The sequence below is a fragment of the Pelophylax lessonae genome (genome assembly GCF_965119305.1).
Source record: "Pelophylax lessonae genome assembly, chromosome: 8".
Lineage (NCBI taxonomy): Eukaryota > Metazoa > Chordata > Amphibia > Anura > Ranidae > Pelophylax > Pelophylax lessonae.
Genome location: NC_138775.1, coordinates 181938441 through 181962518, shown reverse-complemented (window position 1 = coordinate 181962518; position 24078 = coordinate 181938441). Strand labels below are relative to the sequence as shown.

The window sequence follows — 24078 nt, the reverse complement described above, 5'->3', positions numbered from 1 at the left end:
AGATTTCACACCGAGTTGCATTTTGAGAACACTAGTTGAGCACAGTTTTTTATCGTATATTTTCAAGGCTTTATTAGTTGTGGCATCAGTACAAGGCTCTGAGAACTGAGATACCTTAAACAAGCAGTGTTATTATTTATATCATTAGGATATAATTATAAAGACTCTTTTGCAATGATTAGTTTGTTGTGAGAACAAACATATTCATGAACATACAAGGTTTGTCTGGTCTTGTTAGTAGCTTATGATCCTTGTTTCCTCAAACAGAACAAAAGAACACCTTTGTAGCCTTCTAAAGCTGTCCTGTTTAAAAGTGTGATCTTTGGTGGGGAGGTACACATGCTGATGTATGAACAAGACAAACTGGGGTGTGTGCAGGGAAAATAAAATTATTCTGCTGAGATGATAGTTTTTTTGTGACTTTCCTGGTCACTGTCCCCAGCTCCTGCAGAGAAGTCACAAACTGTATGAACTTGAATAGACTACTCCCTTCTGTTACTTTGTACCATCTCCTGGGAGCCATGCCTCTCCTAGGAAAGGTTTTGGGATTCTGCTCTTAAAGAGGATCTCCAGGTTCCCCCCAAAACCTTAAGTCAGCAGCTACCAATACTGAAGCTGCTGACTTTGAATATAAGGACACTTACCTGTCCAGGGATCCAGCGAAGTTCTCACCCAAGCGGATTCTTTAATCGGCTTCAGGTGCAGGCGTCAGCATCTCTAAAGTAAAGGAAACAGGAAGTAAAGCCTTGCGGCTTTTGCAGCTGGTTTCCTACTGTGCATACACGAGCCACGCTGCACATTGTGAATGGTCATATAATCTTCTGGGACCTGTGACCTGTCTCTGAAGACTGCAGGGGGAAGGAGGGGGACTGAACTTCTGGCCATAGGCATGCGCAAAGGGTGTGCCAGGTGAGCAGATTCCCCCTATTTAAACCCTAAAAATATTGTAAAAAAAAATAATATAAAAATAAAATTGCAAAAGGCTGTGCACATCTATGCTTCTGGCACAGATTGCTGCAACGATCTGAGCCAAAAGTGAGAGCAGGTACCTTTTGGGTGGAGCTCCGTGCAATAAACCATAACAGTTCACTCGCTATTGCTTTGATCCCAAACCATACCAATTTAATTTTAAGCTTTTAGTAATTTGGTATAAGGAAACTACAGTATAATGGCTAGATCAGAGAGGCATTGTAATACCTTTCTGACAACTAATTTAGTTGCCATTGAAAGTCCGAAATTGTTTTAAATCCAGATGTTTCCGTGGGGAGGCTCAGAGCGGGAGCATATCGATGCTGTACAGGTTGTTTGTTTACTTGTCTGCGAAATTGCCTTAAATGCTGGCATGGGAGAGGGACTTAGGGGAGGAGATCGACTTAAATGACTGGTGCAAGTAGTCTCTTCGAACGTATAAGGGTATCATGAATGCAGACCTGGCGGAGGGAGGATGTAAGGTACTCTTTAGATGGTGGAGGCTCGAACACTTAGTGCATTACCCGTGTGGTCACTGTTCATAAAATTTTTAATAAAATGCCAAATGCATACTCACAGACATGAGGATATTTAAAATCGTGTACAAGAATCCATCACACATGAACTGGAACATGTCCTTGAAGATAGGACCGCTAACGGAAGGGAGCTTGACTCCTGAAACGCATTAGCGGTCCTATCTTCAAGGACATGTTCCAGTTCATGTGTGATGGATTCTTGTACACGATTTTAAATATCTTCATGTCTGTGAGTATGCATTTGGCATTTTATTAAAAATGTTATAAACAGTGACCACGGGTAATTCACTAGGTGTTTGCGCCTCCTTTTTCTTTACTTTTATGTACCCATGTTGGAGTTCCCTGCCTGAGGAGAGCAGCACGCCAGTCTTCCCCTTTGGAGTGAGCGCTTGGCTAAATTGTTTGTTTGGACTCTTTAGATGGTACCTGGTACCAGACAACCTCTCAAAAATGTACCAAGGGGCCTTCTCTCTGTACTTTCGGGGTTGTGGTCAACCTGGTACGATGTTCCACACGTGGTGGACCTGTACCGAGGTGTGCCGGTTCATTCTCTAATCTATTCTGTGACAATGGTGAATATAGTTAAAAACGCCAAAGTGGCTCTTCTTAACAAGCCTGTTGCCAATGCTCCCAAACATGTCCAGACTTTAATCCACTTCATGTTTCTTGCGGCAAAAATCACTATAGCGACCGCTTGGAAAAAACGGTAGATCTGGCTTTTATTAAAAGTAAGCTGACATGGATCATGCTCAAGGAAAAGCTGGTCGGTATCTTGAAGGATAGGACTGCTAAGTTTAACCGTGTTTGGGATCCTTAAATTAGGTATCTCCAACTTCCAGCTGACTGAGGAGTGTGGGCAGCGGAGGCGGGTGTTTGAACGGTCTTTCTTCTTTTGTTTCTTCATTTCCACTCTCATGTTTCTTTTCCATTCCTTGTCTCTTCTTTCCCCCTTTCTCCCCTTCCTTCTTTATTTTTTTTTTTTTTTCTTTCTTTACCTTTCTTCTTTTTGCACTTTGTTTTCATTTAGTTATTTTGCTCACACATTTTGTAGTGCACTTTGCATACTCATGACCAGAGCTGCTGATAAAAATTGCGGGGCCCCGTACACACTACCTGACAGGACCCCCCCCCCCCCCCCAAGAAAATATTGAAGCTATATTTCGATAAAAATACAATAAAATCATTATTAGCAGACACAAATACAACATAACTCACAGAATTCCTGCTAAATCTAAAAGATAAACCTGAGTTGATAAATAAATCTCTGTGTGTGAATGAGGTGTTGGGGCTCATGCACATGCATGAGAGTGTAGAGGAGAAGAAGCATAGATCAGGAAGCAGTCTGGGGGAGAAGAGTGGGAAGCCCAGCTACATAAAGCACACTAATCTTCACTGGGACAAGATAACAGGCAGCTATGGAACCAGTGTATCAGTAAATTCTTCACACCATGAGAATGCAGCTGATCAGCTGTGATTGTGTCAGGAATACAGAGCAATGGGGAGAGAGATGAAAAAATATATACAAGCTGGGACAAGGAGTATAGGAAGAACTGCAGGGAGAGAAACAAAGTTACAAAGATAACAAACTCAGAAGCAGAGCTAACATAAGAGCCAATGTTGGGAGGGGAGAGGGCCCACACAGGGAGGGGGATTAGTGAAGGGAGGGGGATTAGTGAAGGACAACTGTCTCTTTCTCAGCAGATAAAAGCTGGCAGCAGGGAGAGGGGGCGAAATCTGCTTTCAGCTGCTGGAGGAAGATTTCTGTAAATGTCGTTCATCATGAACCCCCCTCTCCCTTTGTGGGCCCTCCTGTGTGCTCGGGCCCCCCTACAAGCAGACCGGTGGTCCCACCCTATCAGCGGCCCTGCTCATGACCCACGACGGCTAGCCGATGGGTGATGGCAAAGTATAGGGGCTAATTTTTCCCCTTGCTGGGTTTCTAAATAGGATTATTGTATGCTTTATAAGAACTTTTATCTTTATGTTAAACCTACACTTTATATAACAACCCTTTGTGTTGAGAATCACTGGTGGTATACTATTTGGATCCTTTTTTGTATTTGTTCGTGGTTTTTGATATGTTCCACCTGCGTTGTAGACCTTATCCTTCAAGTCATTCTTTGCCTACAATTTGGAAAAACTTTCAATAAATATATTGAAACAGAAAATCTTAAATTGCTATTAACTTTTGTGTTGTAATGTACTGTATTTTTGTAGAATATTACACATGCCATGTGACAAGGTGTGAAAATAAACTTACCAAATGTCCTCTACTTTTATTTTCTATAAGAATTTAATTGAGTTTTCAGAAATACATCAATATTCCAAAACAAAGCTTGTCCAAACCAATACAGGAGATGGATATTACAGGTTAATAATGCAGATAAGTATATCAATATAAGGATATACAAATACAAGCACAGAGGAGAGGTTTTGGAACTACATTTCCCATGATGTTAAACTGCACTGCAGGATGCATGAGCATCATGGGAAATGTAGTTCCAAAACATCTGAGGTGCCAAGGGTCACTATCACTGCTCTAGGAGAGTAGGGAGCTCAGTAGGTGTACTTATGGTCCTGTTTTGTGTATGGTCTGGCCCTGCTTGTACTTCTATATCTTCCAAAGTTGTAGCATCATAATATGTTTAAACCTCACAGGAATGTACCTAACAAATCTTTAAATATGGAGGGAAGAAATGTATCTTATGTACTTCAAAATGTCATATTTATGACTCCGATAAACACAGTGTGTGCTAGGAGCGAGCTATATTCATTGATAATGATATGCAAGCTTCCTCTGAGAGTCAAGTTCACTGCAGGTTTGTGTAAGCCAATCTCCAGGAATAGCAGGAATGCAAGAGCATTACATTTCATAATTTGAATTTTTGAATACATTTGTCTAGCACATTGCAAGGGGATTCACTACTATCTATTTACAGACTAGAGCAAGAGATTGACGATCTTGAGATGCAAGAAACACAACTGTCTGCTAGGGAAGTACGGGTCTTACAGAGACTGAAGTCTGTGGAGAGAACTACAGAGGATATCATAAAGGTATGTAAAGGCTTACCAGTAATGTGGTATGGTCAACCTAAGCTACACTGCCTGGCCAAAAAAAAAAGTCGCCACCTGGAATTAACTAAGCAACTAACTAAATTAAGCATCCAGTAACTATCCTATTGCATAATTACTGCATGTGCCCAAAGAATGTGCCCAAAGCTGACTACCTGAATATACTGAATGACCAGGTTATTCCATCAGTGGATATTTTCTTCCCTGATGGCACGGGCATATTCAAAGATGCCAATGCCAGGATTCATCGGGCTCAAATTGTGAAAGAGTGGTACAGGGAGCATGAGACATCATTTTCACGCATGGATTGGCCACCACAGAGTCCAGAACATTGAGAATCTTTAGGATGTGCTGGAGAAGGCCTTGCGCAGTGGTCCGACTCTCCCATTCTCAATACAAGATCTTGGGGAAAAATGAATGCAACACTGGATGGAGATAAATCTTGTGACATTGCAGAAGCTTATTGAAACCATGCCACAGCGAATGCGTGCCATAATCAAAGCCAACAACATATTATATATATATATATATATATATATATATATATATATATATATTGTTTTTTTTTCTATTAAAATAACAAACATGTTATACTTACCTACCCTGTGCAGTGGTTTTGCACAGAGCAGCCCAGATTGTCCTCTTCTCGGGTCCCTGGCTAGAGCTCCTGGCCCCTCCCTCCTGTTGAGTGCCCCCACAGCAAGCAGCTTGCTCTGGGTGCACCCGAGTCATTCAGACACCGGAGCTGCAGTTCAGTCCCGCCCCCTCTCTCCTGATTGGCTAATTGAGTTTGATTGAAGGCAGCAGGAGCCAATGGCACTGCTGCTGTGTCTCAGCAAATCAGGAGGGAGTGTCTCGGATGGCCGAGGTATTCGTGGACATCGCTGAGGGGGCACAGGTAAGTATTAGGGGGGCTGGGAGGGGGCTGCTGCACACAGAAGGTTTTTTTTTTTTTTTTTATCTTATTGCATAGAATGCATTACGATAAAAAGAAAAAACCTTCTGACTTTAGAACCCCTCCAAATCCTTCTCATAGTTATACTCCGAAGTCCCCCTAGACCCAAAGTGGTTTTATCAATACCTTCTGCAGATGGAGCAGGCCTTCATCTCTTTTTTCCCAAAAACCTTTAATAGACAGTTTAGTACAAGTGCCCATGACCAAATGTCTTATTTCATCGTCATACAGTACCTGACCCTGTTGAACAGATTCCTATTGAAGTTTCCCCAGCTGTGCAGAGGCAGATGGGAATCAGATTTAAGTCTTAATACTGATGATGTCTGGGATCAAATTGTGTAGTCTACGCAACTGGTCTCTGTATCCCCTCCTCCCCAAACTGACCCAGGTGTTTCTCCTACATAGAGTAAACATGACCCCCTAATTCCTTCAAAGAATCTGAGTAAGGGCTGTCTCCAGCTGTTGCCATCCAAATGGGACCCTAATTCACCTTTTATGGCGCTGCCCAAGACTAAAGAGGTACTGGGTTTCAGTAGTTGGCACTCTATCCGGCTTGTTCGGCACACACTTACTGACAGATCCCCTTAATATTTGCATAATGCCATGTGCACGTTTGATGCTGTATGGTCACATTGGATGGATTGTATGTTTCCACCTGTTCTTAGAATTTAGTAACAAGCCATTTTCCCTTTGAAAAATGTATTCTTTCATATACCTATGTGAATGTGTTTATATATTGCAAAGCTTCAGTAATGTACTGCACTGTTAGTTATTTAGTCTTTTTACATTTTTTACTTTTTATTTTTCCTTCCGCTTAAGCCGTTTGTTTCAGTGTTGTTAAAAATTAAAAAAAAAGATGAAAAAAAAGGGATGATATAATAAAGTCAGATGGGCTGTTCACTTTGAAATTTTTCTCAGCTTGCTGAATGTAGTAAAAATGTACTTTGCAAAGAATACCCAATCTTGAGCAAGGAAAATAAGAACACAGAGCTTCACCACATACTTTACTAAGGTAACAAAAAATTCCCGTCAACAGCCTATTTGCCTTTAGCTATTCGATCCCATAGCGTATAGTAAATTTATTGCGGTTATTTTTATTTGCATTGATTTCCTTGAACCATCATATTTAAGGATCGAGTTTATGTTCTAAAATCCTGGCTGACAATGCTGACTTTGTTTAATAATCCATGTTTACCATTTTAAAGGCTAAGTTCACATTTAGTAACATGTTACCTGTTAGACCTCTATTTAGGGTGTAATATGTAACATGCTACAATGCAGCAACCCCCCCCCCTCACCCCGATTCCCCAATGTGACAGCGAGTGGGGGTTCTTCTAACCCACACCCGTTGTCACAATTTAAAGTTGGTGAAGCTGCGGGTGCAATGCTCTGCAGGCTCCTGAGAATAAAAAAGCAATAAATACACATTTTTTACCGTCAAAACCTTTTTTTTTTTTCTAAAAAGGTCAACTTAGCTTTTAACTAATTGTCTTTCTAATAACAAACCAATGTGTGCCATTCTTTGTCTTGTTCTAGAAATGCACTATTAGGCTCCATGTACACTAGCGTTTTTTTTTTTTTTTAAGCTCCTAGAAGCTGTTATTAGCATTTTTACTTCTGCACCCAGAAGCTAAATAGTGTTATTATATGTGTCCATGCACACTATTTTAGGCTATTAGCATTTTTTTGAGCTTCAGCATCTAGGAGCAGAAAAAAAAATTGTTTTTGTCATTTCTTGGAGCGTTTTTACAGCAGAAACGATCCTAAACGCTACTAATAGCTTTTTATGAGCTTTTTTTTCCCCTTTTTTTAACCGGTTGCCGTCCGCCTGCTGCCTTTTTACTGCGGCAGTGAGGCTCTCCTGAACGAAACAACATAGGTCTATGTCGGCTCCCGCCCCCACTTGTCAGCGGAGAAGCCAATGCATGGGGCAGTGTGCTCCGATTGCCGCCTGACACCCGCGATCGCTCCCCGCTGAGAGAGAAAAGAACTGTTGTAAACACAGCTGACCGTTCTTCTCCCTAGAAAGATCACAGGGTGCCTGTGATCCTTCTATATAGGATCACATGTCTCTATGATCATTTCACAAGCCACGCCCCCCCACAGTTAGAATCACTCCCCTAGGGTCACATTTAACCCCTTGATCACCTATACTTTTAACCCCTTCCCTGCCAGTGTCATTATTACAGTAACAGTGCATATTTTAGCACTGATTACTGTAGTAATGTCACTGGTCCCCCCAAAGTGTCAAAAATGTCAGTTAGGGGTCCGATCTGTCCGCCCCAATGTCGCAGTCCCTCTAAAAATCGCAGATTGCCGCCATTACTAGTAAAAAAAAAAAAAAACAATAAAAATGACATAAATCTTTCCCGTAGTTAGTAGACGCGATAACTTTTGCGCAAATACGCTTATTGCAATTTTTTTTACCAAAAATATGTAGAAGAAAACAAATTGGCCTAAAATGTTAAAACATTTTGATTTTAAAAATTTTTTTGAGAATGTTATATAGCAGAATGTGAAAAATATTGTTTTTTTTTTTTTTCAGAATTGTAGCTTTTTTTTTGTTTATAGCGCAAAAAATAAAAATTGCAGAGGTGATCAAATACCACCAAAAGAAAGCTCTATTTGTGGGAAAAAAAGGACATCTTTTTTTTTGGGGTACAGCGTCGCGCGACCGTGCAATGTTAAAATAACGCAGTGCCGAATCGCAAAATATGGCCTGGTCATTAAGGGGGAAAATCTTCCGGTCCAGAAGTGGTTAAAAGAAACTGCAAAACTACTACTTTAACGCCACTACAAAAAGCTATTACCAGCGTTTTTTATCCAGTGTTTTTTTAGCTTAAAAAATGCTAGTGTGCATGGAGCCTCAGGATAGAGTTTAATTTGTTTGCTGTTAGAGATTTTTCTTTATTATTGTAATAAATATTAAAGCAGTATTAAAAACCAAAATGTGTTATATTGCAGCTAACCAATAATTAGATGTGGCAGCTGCATTTGTTTTCATTTTTAGAATTTCCTTTTTCTTCTCCCGTTAATCCGGCCAGTAAAACTGTTGTTTTTCAACTTCCTTTAGCAGACCAAGCTGTCCAGCAAAAGTAGGTTTGAGACAAACCATTTACCGCTGTCAGGGGTGCTTACAATGGTCAGTGCATCTAACATTACCCTTTCCCCAGATTGACAATGCTGCTATCTAAGGGTGTTTCCATATCTCCTTCATTCAGAATGGAGACACCCTAATGCCTCGTACACACAATCAGATAATCGGACGACTTATAGTTCGCATTTTGTTGCATGATACTAATATCGAATTCAAAAATGCGTACCAAACGTATGATTTTTTTCCGTTTGATTCTGGAAAAGCTTCCTGGTTGCGTAGCTACGTATCGAATAGTGCAAAACAAAAACAATGGCAGCCAGGCATTTTCAGGGTATTTTCGTGTTTCTGATCATGCGCGGTCTTTGTCTAGCGATTTTTAGCGGACGCATACTGTACTGATTATATAATTGTCGTTCGCTAGGCTATCGTACGACAAAAGTTTTCTTGTTCGTCCCTTCGGATTTTGTTGGACGAAATGTCATGATCGGCTGTCGAAAGCTGTGTACTAACGATCAGATTACTGTGCGATCAATTCGAAATCGATTTTTTTTTTTTGTATGATTATCTGATCGTGTGTACGAGGCATAAGACAGGAAGTGTGTTACTGGCAGAATCACCAGATGAAAAGAAAGGACAAAAAAGAAGGCCTAAAAGAAGAAAACAAATGCAGCCACCACGTCTATGGACAAGTAAGCTGCAATATATTACTTTTTTGCTTTTGGGTTTAATACTGCATTAGAAAACTTATATAAAAAAAAAAGTACACAAAAAAATATGATTTAATACAATTATACAGTTTTTATTATTATTAAAAAATAAACCCATATACAAGTTTTTTTGGTCATCTTTTTTAGTAAAATAAATGTATGCTTAAGAGAGTGAAACTGTTTGTGGACAGTGGTTAGATATATATTTTAATCTAGCTATCTTATTTATTGCAGGCTGTGAAAAGTGAAGCTCGAGAAGGTATGTACATGGGTGATATTCATTTAATAATATTATTTGTAATGTATGAAAGACATTTGCAAACAGGTGCTTAATAAGGTACTGTTGCTGCCTGTGTTAATTATCTTTTGGAGTTAAAGCGGAGTTCCGGGCAAAACATTTTTTTTAGCTAACAATAGCCCTAGGACAGTCAGGGCTAGTGCATTTAAGCAACGATAGCCGCTGAACTGTCCCCTGTTTAACTTAAATACTTACCTTGAAAATGTCTTGTCCAGCGCTGCCATCTCAGGTGTGAGCAGCTGAAGCCAGAGCGTCCCTCTTCGTGTCCTCTTTGGTGATGTCGGAGTCCCAGAATGCCCTGCTCGTCACTTCCGGGGCAGGCGTGTCATCCAGCAGCTGTTTCTGCGCATGCCCAGAAGCTGTTCAGCAGGTAATGACGCGCCTGCCCTGGAAGTGACGAGTGACACCGGTGCAAGCGCATTGACTCCTGGGATTGATGACGCTCAGCTCCCAGGAGTCAATGCAAGGAGGAAGTGACGTCGGGGGCCACGGCAGCAGAGGGAGGAAGAGGAAGGAAGATAAGTTTATTTACATTAAAAACAAGGTAAGTGTAACAAAAAAAAATTTTAATTATCCAATTCTTTTTCAGGTTTTTTTAAGCTAGCGGACGGTCCAAAGTTCATTTTTAGGGTGGAACTCCGCTTTAAGTGTATTTTCAGCTGAATCAACTGCACTGTTTAGTTAATGTTGCCCAACAGGAGTGGGGCTGCCTGAGGGGTAAGGGTTAACACCGCTGGCCAGGTTTTTCTGGGCTTTTCTGAGAAGTACCGCTCTCTGCTGGAAAAATATATAAAAAGGGAAAGTGTATCTACAGTAGGTCAGGGATTTTTGGCTGCTCTCTGCATGGGTAGAAATGGAGAGTGCTGCTGGGAATCTAATTGCCCATTGTGAGCCTAGTCAGTGTTCCAAGAGATATGCTGCTAAATGGACTTTTTCACCTGTTTAAAGTATCACCACTTAAATGGGCAAGAGGGAGCACCAGGGACACATCTAAAAGGGCATTTAGAGGACTTTGTACAGGAATGTATATGGAAAATGCCTCTGAGAACTGTTCACTTGTTATGTTTAGCTACTTCAGTAAAATAATTTTGATATTACTTAAATTGCTTGGTCTGAAGTCACTAAAAGGGTGCAAGCATGGTGCATCCAAGGAGGGCTTAGCAGGCCTGATATTTTGGCTGGATTCGGACCTGAAATGGACCAGAAGACGCACAGGACTCTTCTGCAAACGCTCCACAGCCGCCCCGGAGCCATGTGAACCGGCTTCATTGAGAGCCAGTCACAGTCTCCTGACATGCGAATCGAATGTGGGAAAAACCTGCATACAATTCGCACTAGTTTGAACCTAGCCTTAAAGTGGTTTTACTTCTTGTTCAAAATATGCAAATACTTTAGCATGCATGATCTGGGCACAGGTCCATTTAATGGTTTTAGAAGGAAGAAAGTCAGTGGGATCAGGTTAGGAATTAGGAATGGGCTAGATGTCATGGACTTTTTGGGACATGCTTTCATTTTCCCATGTTTTTGTCACCAAGGACTTGTAACAGTTCTATATATGGAAGTTGTATGGTTAACTGTGACAAATCAAATAAAGACGTAGGTAATCTCAGTTGTTCTTTATAGAAGGCTGCCATGTACTATGAATTTCAATCTTTTATCAAGAACAAAAAATATTGTCAAGTTGTAAATTGCATGCCTAGATTTTACTGCCTATAACGCCTGAACTTTTATTGTTATATATGTTTTATTTTCTCATTAATGATTTCTTTCACAGAACCCATAAAGGATATATATGCTGGCATACCTGACCTACCACCTTCTTATAAGCCAAAATTTGGCAGAAAAATGGAAAGTGCCCATGTTGAGAATGGGGAAGAACCAAGAAAGGGTATCTTTTTTTTTTGTATCACTTTACTGTTAATTACATTTTTCTCTGTTAACAGACATAAACGGTACTAAAAAACTAACAGTATCTGCTGACTTTTCCACATAAGGTGCTTGAAAAGAGCTGCTTATGCAGGGTTTATTCATGGTATTAAAGCACATTATTATGTTATTAGTGAATAATTATTAGTATGAATAACTTGACTCTCTTAACCCCCTTCCCGCGTGCCCTGATATCCCTTTAAATAATTTGGAATAGTTCCAGGGTGAGAAGGATTGGCACTGTCAGAGTGGTTACACCTTTGGAAGCTAGTCCCTCTGGCTACTGCTCTGCAGACCATGAAAGCTAACAGTGCCCACTGAGAATGGTCTCAGCATATAAACAACGTATGCCCAGCAACACATATGTGCGATGTCTGGGTGGTAAAGCCTACCCTTTTGCACGTGTGTTGAAAGTGGTTAGGTACACTGTGAATATGACTAAAGTAGGCTTGGTGACAAACTAAATCACACTGTATGGCCATGGGTTTGTGGACACCTGGCCATCTTACTTACAATAAATGGACAAAAGTACACTCTTCCAAATTATTTAGTTCAGGCATTTCAGTGGAGGGTACTGTTGAAACTACAGCAAACCAAGACATTTTAGACAACTGTGCGATTCCAGCCTCAAAGGCAACAGTTGGATAAAGACCCTTTTCAGTTTCAATATGTGTGTGCCAAAGTGTACAAATATAGCTCAATTAGGATTTCAGCACTTTTGGGATGAACCGAAACGCTAATTGCGAGCCAAGTCTACTTGTCCAACATCAGGATCTGACCTCACAGATGCTGTTTTTGCTGCAAGGGCCCAAATTCCCACTGACAGGCTTCAAAATCTTGTGGAAAGTCTTCCCAGAAGATTGGAGTCGGTTAAAGCCACAAGGGAAAAAATACAAAAACTTTTGGACAAAACTTTGGACCTGGAGAATATAAACCTTCTATTCAGAATAAATCTACTATACAATATATAAGGCGCTTTAAGATAGAACTGAATATAAATATACACATAGTAAAAAGGAGGTTTGGGGTGCACCCGCGCTATGGATAGCAACACAAGCACTGAATCAACAGTTTTAAATGCAGAGTGTGGGGATCAGATGGTTATGCTGCCTCCAACTTACCACAAGGGTAAAGAAATGTGGGGGTTTATGGGAGGTGTTGGTATGGGGCGCTACCACCTTGCACAGCGAATTACTTCGTTGTATATGATCCAAAAAAATGAAAGTGCACAGTGCTTGTTGGTGAAATATTAAATGTGCAATATAGTGCAGATTTAAAATTAAATTAAATTAAAATTATAAAATTATAAACGGTAGTAATCGTGTATCAATTGGATTGTACCGGAAGTGACGTTGACGCTGCTTTGCCGCTCTACGCGTTTCGTCACTGCGACGTCATCTGGGGCGGTCGAGATGACGTCGCAGTGACGAAACGCGTAGAGCGGCAAAGCAGCGTCAACGTCACTTCCGGTTAGGTGGCTCCGGCCGGTGGAACGCGGAAGTACCGCGCGGCCGAACACTGGAGACACACCAAACAAGCTGACGGTGAACTTCCTAACAGTGAGTCGATGCTAATTTTTTCCCTCAATAATGTACTATACTACGCAATGGAAGCTCTCTTGGTCTTTTGTATACTGACTCCCTAGATGCAAGCTCAACTGTATGCACGGAACAACCAGCTCTCACAGGCATCAGGAGAAGGGAGACACAGTATATTAGAGTGAGAAGGGAGAGGACTTTTGGTAAGTGCTTTACCCACGGTATTAGCACTTCTCACTCCTAACACGCGCTACAGGCGTTTTTACTCTCTCACTTTACACTGCATAGTGTTCTGTAATATTCACCACAGATGTCAGTTTCCTCTTTCAAAGGAGAACAATAAAGTATCTATTGATCACTTATATTGCACTTAGCACTTTTTTTGCACTGGTCACTATATGATTGTTTACATCCGATGAGTGATACATACACGGTACAATCCAATTGATACACGATTACTACCGTTTATAATTTTATAATTTTAATTTAATTTAATTTTAAATCTGCACTATATTGCACATTTAATATTTCACCAACAAGCACTGTGCACTTTCATTTTTTTGGATCATATACAACGAAGTAATTCGCTGTGCAAGGTGGTAGCGCCCCATACCAACACCTCCCATAAACCCCCATAAATATACACATACATACTATATTACCAAAAGTATTGGGACGCCTGCCTTTACACACACATGAACTTTAATGGCATCCCAATCTTAGTCTGTAGGGTTCAATATTGAGTGGGCCCACCCTTTGCAGCTATAACAGCTTCAACTCTACTGGGAAGGCTGTCCACAAGGTTTAGGATTGTGTCTATGGGAATGTTTTGACCGGCTCACAGTCTCTGCTCTAATTCATCCCAAAGTTGTTCTGTTGGGTTAAACCAAATGATTTGGACCAGTGCACAAAGCAAGGTTCATAAAGACATAGATGAGCGAGTACTGGTTGGAGGAACTTGACTGGCATTTACAGAGTCCTGACTTCAACCCGACAGAAAACCTTTTGGATGAATTAGAGCGGAGACTGCGAGCCAGAACTTCTTGTCAACTACAGTGCCTGACCTCACAAATGCGCTTCTGGAGGAATGGTCAAACATTCCCATAGACACACTCCTAAACCTTGTGGACACCCATAGCTGCAAAGGGTGGGTCAACTCAATATTGAACCTTATGGACTAAGACTGGGATACCATTAAACTTCATGTGCGTGTAAAGGCAGGCGTCCCAATACTTATATACAATTTTTTTTTCCTGCCTCACCTAGAGAATATAAACATTCTACGCATATAGTATCTTTAGTTGAAACTAAAGCTGAATTCCAGGTTATTACACAGCACATTATACAAAGTGCTCTGTGATTGGAAGAGGGGAAGAGGCAGGGTGCTGATGCCATGATCTTCACATCATTCAATCAGAAAACACTTTGGATTGTTTGAGAAAATGTAGAAGGTTCTCTAAATGGCGTCTGTGCTGAGAAAGTGACGACCTGTGTTCACTTAGCAGCAGGCAACAACTTGGGATGAGACCCAAAAGCCAATGCCATCACTGTATTAGCCATGAATATTACAGTGATTTCCAGCTTTATTCATAAATTGTGATTTTAAAAAAAATCAAAAACTGAATATTCAACAACAATAATATATATTTTTGGACATTTATTTCGTTCCAGCATTATTTGCCATGGAAATCAAAGTTGAAAAAGATACAAAGACTGGAAAGAACATAGTGTTATCTTCAATCCCGGTCCCCTCCAGTGAGTTTAAAGATACAGGAGTTAAAGTTTATGATGATGGCAGGAAGTCTGTGTTTGCTGTAAGCTCTGAAGGGAAGACAACTAAAAATGACGTAAACAGTCTTGCTCCTATGGAAGTAGAGGAACTCTTGAGGAAAGCTACAGAGAAGAGCACACAGTCTCCCACAGAATACCATGAACCTGTGTTCTCCAACCCTTACAACAATTCCACCCTCCATAAAGGGCAGGTTCAACAAAATGTAAATGGTCACAGCTCACCTGTCATTGTGAACCAGCAAAATGGTCACAGTCCAACAGTAGTGGAAGATATATTACCAAAAATTCAACCTGTGCCAAAAGCCCCAGTTTATTCACAGCCAAAAGTTATCATGCAAAATGGACAATCAACCTATGAAGAACCGCAACTGAAAGAAGATTACCATCAGGCAGTGTTTGTTAACTCAGAAGGATATACTACCAAGCATTCTACTGCTGCTAATATAGAAGATGACTTGCAACGCAGTGTTGCCCATGACACACCATGTTACATAGATGGCTCTGAGCCAGTTACTATGATTTTCATGGGCTACCAGCATGCTGATGAAAATGAAAGCAGATCACTTACAGATTACGAGGGAGTGATTCGAGCAGAACTGGTCATCATTGATGATGACAATGACAAAGAAGAAGAAGAAGCAACTGCAGAAGGACTGATTAAGGAACCAGAAACCAAAGCAGAACCCATTTCTAATCCTCCTTTGCCAAATAGTGTTGCACATAAACTACCCAAACACAATATCACACTGCATGGTCCTCAACCCTACAAGAACTCAATATCCTTACAAGAACAAGAATCTAGCCTGGGTCCTCATAACTATGTTCCTGTTTCCAAACAGATCACAGATGATGGAACTGAGGATCCATCATTAACAGGTGAGAAACAAGTGAAGAAATGCAACTGCTGTTCTATAATGTAACATTCCTGCTTTGTTCTTACTAATTTGTACTAGCAGAACTATCATGCCAGTTTAATGTGGCTTCATTTTGAGTCATTATAGATAGAGTTGCATGCTTTAGTAACTCAGGTGTTGCTAAATTTAGAAATGCAATTTAAAATATTGTAGAAACAGGACTGGTTTATCAGGGAGTCAAAACCACCAATCAGATTAAAATCTGCTATGGGAACTGACAGTTAGAAAGTGAAAATTGCAATCTGAGTGGTTGGTATGGGCAGTCTTATATGAGATCCTGAGATAAACAAGGCCAAACATGTAGGACTTGTTGATTTTGCTCCTATTGACAGAACAACAGTTCATACTTGCACTCATTGCAACAACCCAGACAGGGCTTTTGAGCACACTGATAGCAGCCTACATATTTTATTTAATACTGCATCTGAGCTGCTTTTATTCCCCATACAATTCAATATGAATGCAAAAGCAACATAACGTAGTTCAAGGCAACTCAGAAACTGGTCCATGCAGTTTAGGATCAACTTCTTAAGCAACTGGAGGACAAATTAAAGTAACTCAAACATTTGGCTACACATCTCAAAAGTACCTGACTTGCTTATAAGCGTGAAACTTGTGCATACACGTCCTGGTTTACATGAACTCCTTATGTACCAAAAGCTAGTTATGTGCCTTTATGGAATAGTATTTTTCAAAAGTCTTTTATGGAAGCTTGTTCTGAAAAAAATATAGTTGGCTAACATTGCCATTGTTTCCTTCTGAAAATGCTTGCTGGCTACTGTCAGCTGATCCAGCTGTCCTTAGTCTAAATTGCTTGCTCCAGGCCACTGGCGTAAAGTATTGAATCGAGAGACAACCAGGTAAGCAACATTTTCAGAAGGAAATCAACATGTGCAGTCTACATACTTATTTCATTATTAATGTCCTTGTTTTCTCTGTTTGCCCCTTGTGTCAAGGGGCATGGGAAGGCAATCTTTTTGATAAAGCAATGTCTTTATGACACGGCTTGGTCAGCAGACTGCTCTCTTATTAAAGCAATTATCAGTGTGGAGGAGATGTGTTCAACTTTGAAGTCGCTTACAGTGACTTTTGCTGTACAGACATGATCACAGCAGGAAAACAGCACACATATGGATGTAGGCTTTGTGGGCACACTACTTTTCACATTTTAACGTCCAAAATATTAAAATATCAAACACACTCAGGGAACTGTTATAATAAAATATTTAGAAAAATGTGAGGGGTGTACTCACCTTTGTGAGATACTGTATGTGTATATATATATATGTATATCTTTTCATGTGACAACACCGACGAAATTACACTTTGCTACAATGTAAAGTAGTGAGTGTACAGCTTGTATAACAGTGTAAATTTACTGTCCCCTCAAAATAACTTAACACACAGCCATTAATGTCTAAACCGCACAACAAAAGTGAGTACACCCCTAAGTGAAAATGTCCAAATTTGGCAAAAAGTTTCAATACTTTGTGTGGCCACCATTATTTTCCAGCACTGCCCTATCCCTCTTGGACATGGAGTTCACCAGAGCTTCACAGGTTGCCACTTGAGTCCTCTTCCACTCCTCCATGACATCACAGAGCTCGTGGATGTTAGAGACTTTGCACCCCTCCACCTTCAGTTTGAGGATGCCCCACAGATGCTCAATAGGGTTTAGGTCTGGAGACATGTTAGCATTCATGGTTCCCTCAATGAACAGTAGCTCCCCAGTGCCGGCAGCATTCATGCAGCCCCAGACCATGACACTCCCACCACCATGCTTGACTGTAGGCAAGACACACTTGTCTTTGTACTCATCACCTGGTTCCCACCACACACGCTTGACACCATCTGAACCAAATAGGTTTATCTTGGTCTCATCAGACCACACAACATGGTTCCAGTAATCCATGTCCTTAGTCTGCTTGTCTTCAGCAAACTATTTGCGGGCTTTCCTGCGCATCATCTTTAAAAGAGGCTTCCTTCTGGGACAACAGCCATGCAGACCAATTTGATGCAGTGTGCGGTGTATGGTCTGAGCACTGACAGGCTGACCCTTCACCCCTCCAACCTCTGCAGCAATACTGGCAGCACTCATATGTCTACTTCCCAAAGACAACCTCTGGATATGAGCATGTGCACTCTTTGGTTGACCATGGTGAGGCCTGTTTTGAGTGGTACCTGTTCTGTTAAACTGCTGTATGGTCTTGGCCACCGTGCTGCAGCTCAGTTTCAGGGTCTTGGCAATCTTCTTATAGCCTAGGCCATCTTTATGTAGAGCAACAGTTCTTTTTTCCAGATCCTCAGAGAGTTCTTTGCCATGAGGTGCCATCCTCATTGAACTTCCAGTAACGAGAATGAGAGAGTGAGAACGATAACACCAAATTTAACACACCTGCTCCCCATTCACACCTGAGACCTTGTAACACTAACCAGTCACATAACACCGGAGAGGAAAAATGGCTAATTGGGCCCAATTTGGACATATTCACCTAGGGGTGTACTCACTTTTGTTGCCAGCGGCTTAGACATTACTGGCTGTGTGTTGAGTTATTTTGAGGGGACAGCAAGTTTACACTGTTATTCAAGCGGTACACTCACTACTTTACATTGTAGCAAAGTGTCATTTATTCAGTGTTGTCACATGAAAAGATAGAATAAAATATTTACAAAAATGTGAGGGGTGTACTCACTTTGAGATACGGTTTGTGTGTGTGTGTGTATATATATATATATATATATATATATATATATATATATATATTTTTTTTTTTTTTTTTTTTTTTTTAACGTGCTCTTTTTATTGCAAGACATATTTATAAGTGACACAGAAACTACATTTGTAGGACTACAAATTCTGTGACCATTAGTACTGTGATAATCAATATGCCATTGAAATGTATGACAACAAGTGATGGTAATGATTGCTTATACTTGTTTCCATTGGCAGGTACTGTATATATATATATATATATATATATGAATATTTACACATTCAACACATGTCCTGATTTTTTTGTAGGATAAATTACATTAGCACAATCATTTGATTAGCCTTATGTTTAAATCTTAACAATCATAAATATTACCAATCATAAGAATGACTATTCAAATCACTGTGAAACAGCCTTCTTTCATGACAATATTATAATTTTTTGTAGTTTAAATTCACAATATACAATTATTACAATTATTGTAATTTAATTTATATAGACAATTGTTCTTAGGTATCTTCAATTTAGGGATACCAAACCTGTTACAACAGAATGAATAACGTCTACCCAAGTATGGTATTCAGTTTTTGGCAAACTTAAAAAGAAACACCTTTGGGTTTGCTATTCTACTCAGATGAGAAGATCGCCATCTTTAAGGATAGGTTCACACTAGCCTGAACGGTAAACTGCAGTGTTTTATTTTTTTTAGGTCTGCAGTCTGCACACCTGCTTTAGCCAGTAACCCCTTTCCACCAACAGTTTGTATATTAGCTTTCTTCATACTGGGATAACGTTTGTAACCCCATTCCTCCTAAAAGCTTTGTGTGGCTGGCAGCAGATAGCCCCACGCTGTCACTGACCAGTGGCAAATGTTTTTCGATTATGTGGTTCATTGTGTCAGCTTTGACAGAGTGATCACGAGCAAGCCGAGCCAGATTTCTGCAAAGCCTTAGCCCAGATCAGCAGGCAGCACACAGCCACTGACACTCAAACCGGAACTAAACCCTTTGATTTAACTGTTTCCCAAAACAGTTTAATTCAAGATTATGCTGCGAATGGCAACTCTCACATTTGCTTATGCATTCAACCAAACTGTCAAGTAATCAAATGTCTCTAGTGTCATAATAAATTACATGTGCAGCACCATGGCAACTGAACTGCAGATCAAACAGAGGCTATGATGGCAGCTTCCTTGTCTGTAAAGGATAGGAGGGTATAGTTCAATTTTATAGGATAGATTCACCTTTACCAGCATGTTACACCCATATTCAGGGTATACCATGTCACCAGCCACCTCACCCCTAGAGCCCCTTCCTCTTTAACAGAAGAGGGGGGGGGGGCTCTTCTCTCCACAGCCGCTGTCACATTTAAAATTGGTGTGACTGTGAATGATTAACCACTTCAGCCCCAGAAGGTTTTACCCCCTTAATGACCAGGCCACTTTTTGCTATTCAGCACTGCGTTACTTTAACGGAAAATTACGCGGTCGTGTGACGCTGTACCCAAATAAAATTGATGTCCTTTTTTCCCACAAAATACCTTTTGGTGGTATTTGATAACCTCTGTGGTTTTTAGATTTTGCGCTATAAACAAAAAATGAGCGACAATTTTGAAAAAAAACGCCATATTTTTTAATTTCTGCTATAAAACATTCACAATAAGAAAATTTAAAAAATTACATTTTTTTTTATCAGTTTAGGCCAATTTGTATTCTGCTACATATTTTTGGTAAAAAAAAAAAATCCAAAAAAGCATCTTTTAATTGGTTTGCGCAAAATTTATAAGGTTTACAAACTACAGGATAGATTTTTGGACTTTATTTATTTATTTATTTATTTTTTTATTAGTAATGGCGGCAATCAGCGTGTTTTAGCGGGACTGAGACATTGTGGCTGACATATCGGTCCCCCAAACTGACATTTCTGACACTTTTTGAGGACCAGTGACATTAATACAGTAATCAGTGCTAAATATTATGCACTGTTACTGTATAAACGACACTGGCAGGGAAGGGGTTAATACTTGGGTGATCAAAGGGGTTTAATGTATGCCTAAAGTGCTTACTCACTGTGTGGGGGGATGGTTCTGTGACAGGCACAGAGAGATTGGGGTTTCAGCTTAGCTTAGCTGATCTCTCCCTGCCTGTCTGACAGAAACAAAGCAGGCGGGTCTTCGGTCAGTTTCCCTGACGATCGCAGGAGGGCAGCAGCAATCGCCGCCGCTCCTCCTGCGGCCCGCCTCGCGCTGTGTCTAAACACAGTGGGAGCGTGGCTCTGGCGGCGCGCGCACGCCCCCGAAATCTTGTGCATGAAATCACGTAGTACTACATGATTTTGCGCAGCTGAGCTGCCATGCCGCAGTAATACTAAGGTGGGCGGTCGGCAAGAGGTTAAACTACAAGCAATTTCTGCCCCTGTGGCAGATGGACTTATAGTTTTCAATGAACTAAGAGGGTGCCGATCAGCGCCCTCTTATAGTCCATTGACACTTTCTGCAGCTCAGTAACTGTCTGCCCGTATAGAGGTATTGGCAGAGAGGTATCGGTATTGTCTGTAGATATCCGATAATCCACAATTAACCACTTGCCGACCGCCGCCCGACTATATACGGCGGCAGTCAGCCCCTCACAGGCAAAGTGACGTACCGGTACGTCACTAGCCTGTGAGGCTCTGGGGAGCGAGCGCGCGCCACCGGATGCGTGCTCCCGCTCCGTCACGAACCCCCCCCCCCCCCCGCACGTGTGCCCGGCACTTGCGATCGTCCGTTACACCGGGAGAAAGGCAGGCGGCTAATGTAAACAAAGCCGCCTGTCATTCTCCCTTGTGTAAGAATAGTGATCATACGGTTCTACTATGTAGGACCATTGATCACTGTTCTTACACCTCAAGCCACAACCAATCCCAATTAGAAGCACGCCCCTAGGGACACACTTAACCCCTCCCTCTCAAAAAAAGTTAACCCCTTCACTGCCAGTGTCATTTTTACATTAACAGTGCATATGTATAGCACTGATTACTGTAGTAATGTCACTGGTAACCCCAAAAATGTCAGTCAAGGGTCCGATCTGTCCGCCGCAATGTCGCAGTCCCGCAAAAAAAAATCGCAGATCGCCGCCATTACGCGTTAAAAAAAAAAACAAAAATTACAAAAATCTTTCCCTTAGTTAGTAAACGCAATAACTTTTGTGCAAACCAATCAAAATACGCTTTTTGCTAATTTTTTTTACCAAAAATATGTAGCATAAAACAAATTGGCCTAAAATGTTAAAAAATTTAGATTTTTACATTTTTTTTTTTGGGGAATTTCATATAAAAAAATGTGAAAAATATTGTTATTTTTGCAAAATTGTCGCTCTTTTTTTGTTTATAGCGCATGATCAAAAAAAACGCACAAAAGAAAAGCTCCGTTTGTGGGAAAAAAAAGGACGTCAAATTCGTTTAGGTACAGCCTGGCACGACTGCGCAATTGTCCGTTAAAGTCACGCAGTGCCGAATCGCAAAATAGGCCCTGGTCAGGAAGGGGGTAAAATCTTCCGGGGCTTAAGTGGTTAAGGCGTGAAAAGAGGGAAGGCATTGACGTCTATTGGGGGGGAAATAAAATACTAGCCATCTGCTGTGAACCGAACACCATTTCTGGCATACAGTCAATGCCATTGTCCTGTTTAAGATAGGAAACCCCTTGCTAACAATTACCCTGACAGATTTCCTTTCAAGAAAAAAAAAACAAAAGTTTGCAGGAACAATTTGTAACCTTATGTGATCACACTTTGGAAGTGCTTTTAACTTTCCATTTTAAAAAAAAATCTCAACGGTTGGCAAGCCAGCTTTTTACTTTTTTCTATAAATGACATAAAGAAAAAAATATGGCTCTGATTCTGTTCTTTTTATCTACAGCATTGAGGATTAGAATGGCCAAGCTGGGGAAAAAAGTGATATAAGACTCATAACTTCATAAAGAGATCTGGATGAAGAAGATCCCCAGAATTTTTGTGTATACTAGTTTTACATGGACTTTCTTCTTGTTCCTGGTGCTCCAGTGGTTCAACGATGGCTGGAGAGTCACTGGTGTTCATCTCCTATACTTCAGCTTTCTGTCTATGGCTATGCAAGTTCATGTGTTTTTATATAGGAATATATTATTTTGTTTTGTTAATGGAAGGCAATTTATGTAACTAGGAAGATACATGCCGTCAGTGTCATTTGTTATTGCATTTACTTAGTCATGTAAACAGAAGCAGATCCAGGCAAGATTTGTCTTGATTTTCCACCTATTTACAAGCTTGATCTTACATCATGAAAGAATGCTGGCAAATTAAATATCAAAGTTGCATCATAATCACACTAATTGAGTGTTACATAATTGCTGGTGAATTATTATTTTTGGTGTTGGTGAAGCAGACGAGTACTGCACTGCCAGTGGTGATGGGTTCATGAACAATGCTGACTCCTGAATGCTGTCTGTTGTATTGCATCAGATTATATATTGAGACATAAAAGGTGCTTAGGCATCTGATGTTCCAGCCACTTGACCCATGTAAAGGTTGGAAGGGCTCTTAAAGGTTTTATCCATACATGTACACTATATTGTCAAAAGTATTGGGATGCCTGCCTTTACACGCACATGAACTTAAATGCCATCCCAGTCTTATGCCTCGTACACACGCAACGATTATCGGCCGTGAATTTTCGGCCAACGTCTGATCGGCCGTTTTTCGGCTTGTTAGTATGATGCTGCCGACAACCGACTCCGACTTTTCGGGCGAAAAAAATCTGGTGTGCAGGCTATACATTTTTTGTTGGCCATCACCACAACGGCCGATTTTCCGTCAGTCAGTACAGATTTCGGCAGACAAAAATCCGATGAGCAAGACTGGGCATGCTCAGAGATGAAAAAACACACAGAAAGTAAACCATCACATGACATCACTTCTGAAGTAGAATTTGTTTTAGTCAGTCTAGAGCACATTTCAAACAACACTGGACAAAAGTCGGCCGATAATCGTTGCATGTGTACGAGGCATTAGTCTGTAGGGTTCAATACTGAGTTGGCCCACCCTTTGGGCCAACTTTATTTTTAACAGCTTTAACTCATCTGGGAAGGCTGTCCACAAGGTTTAGGAGTGTGTCTATGGGAATGTTTGACCATTCTTCCAGAAGAGCATTTGTGAGGTCAGGCACTGATGTTGGGTCTTCGCTCTAATTCATCCCAAAGATGTTCTATCGGGTTGAGGTCAGGACTCTCTGCAGGCAGGTCAAGGTCCTCCACCCCATACTCGCTCATCTAGGTCTTTATGATCCTTGCTTTGTGCACTGGTCTAAATCATTTGTTGGAGGGGGCATTATGGCGGGGGTGGTTTTTCAGAGGTTGGGTTTGGCCCCTTAGTTCCAGTGAAGGGAACTCCTAAGGCATCAGCATACCAAGACATTTTGGACACGTTCATTCTTCCAACTTTGTGGGAACAGTTTGGGGATGGCCCCTTCCTGTTCAAACATGACTGCACACTAGTGCACACAGTTTGAGGTGGAGGAACTTGACTGGCCTGCACACAGAGTCCTGACCTC

At 40.9% G+C, this 24078-nt stretch overlaps 1 protein-coding gene across 1 annotated transcript in view; it reads left to right on the top strand.

The window, feature by feature from the left end:
* PALMD (palmdelphin) overlaps positions 1–22852 on the top strand; it is a 117638-nt gene extending 94786 nt beyond the window's left edge. The window contains exons 4-8 of the mRNA XM_082265862.1: positions 4445–4559; positions 9571–9595; positions 11409–11522; positions 14770–15765; positions 22411–22852. Coding sequence (XP_082121988.1) covers positions 4445–4559; positions 9571–9595; positions 11409–11522; positions 14770–15765; positions 22411–22454 — 1294 coding nt within the window. The 3' untranslated portion in view covers positions 22455–22852. The remainder of the gene's footprint in view (positions 1–4444; positions 4560–9570; positions 9596–11408; positions 11523–14769; positions 15766–22410) is intronic.
* The last annotated feature ends 1226 nt before the right edge of the window (positions 22853–24078 follow it).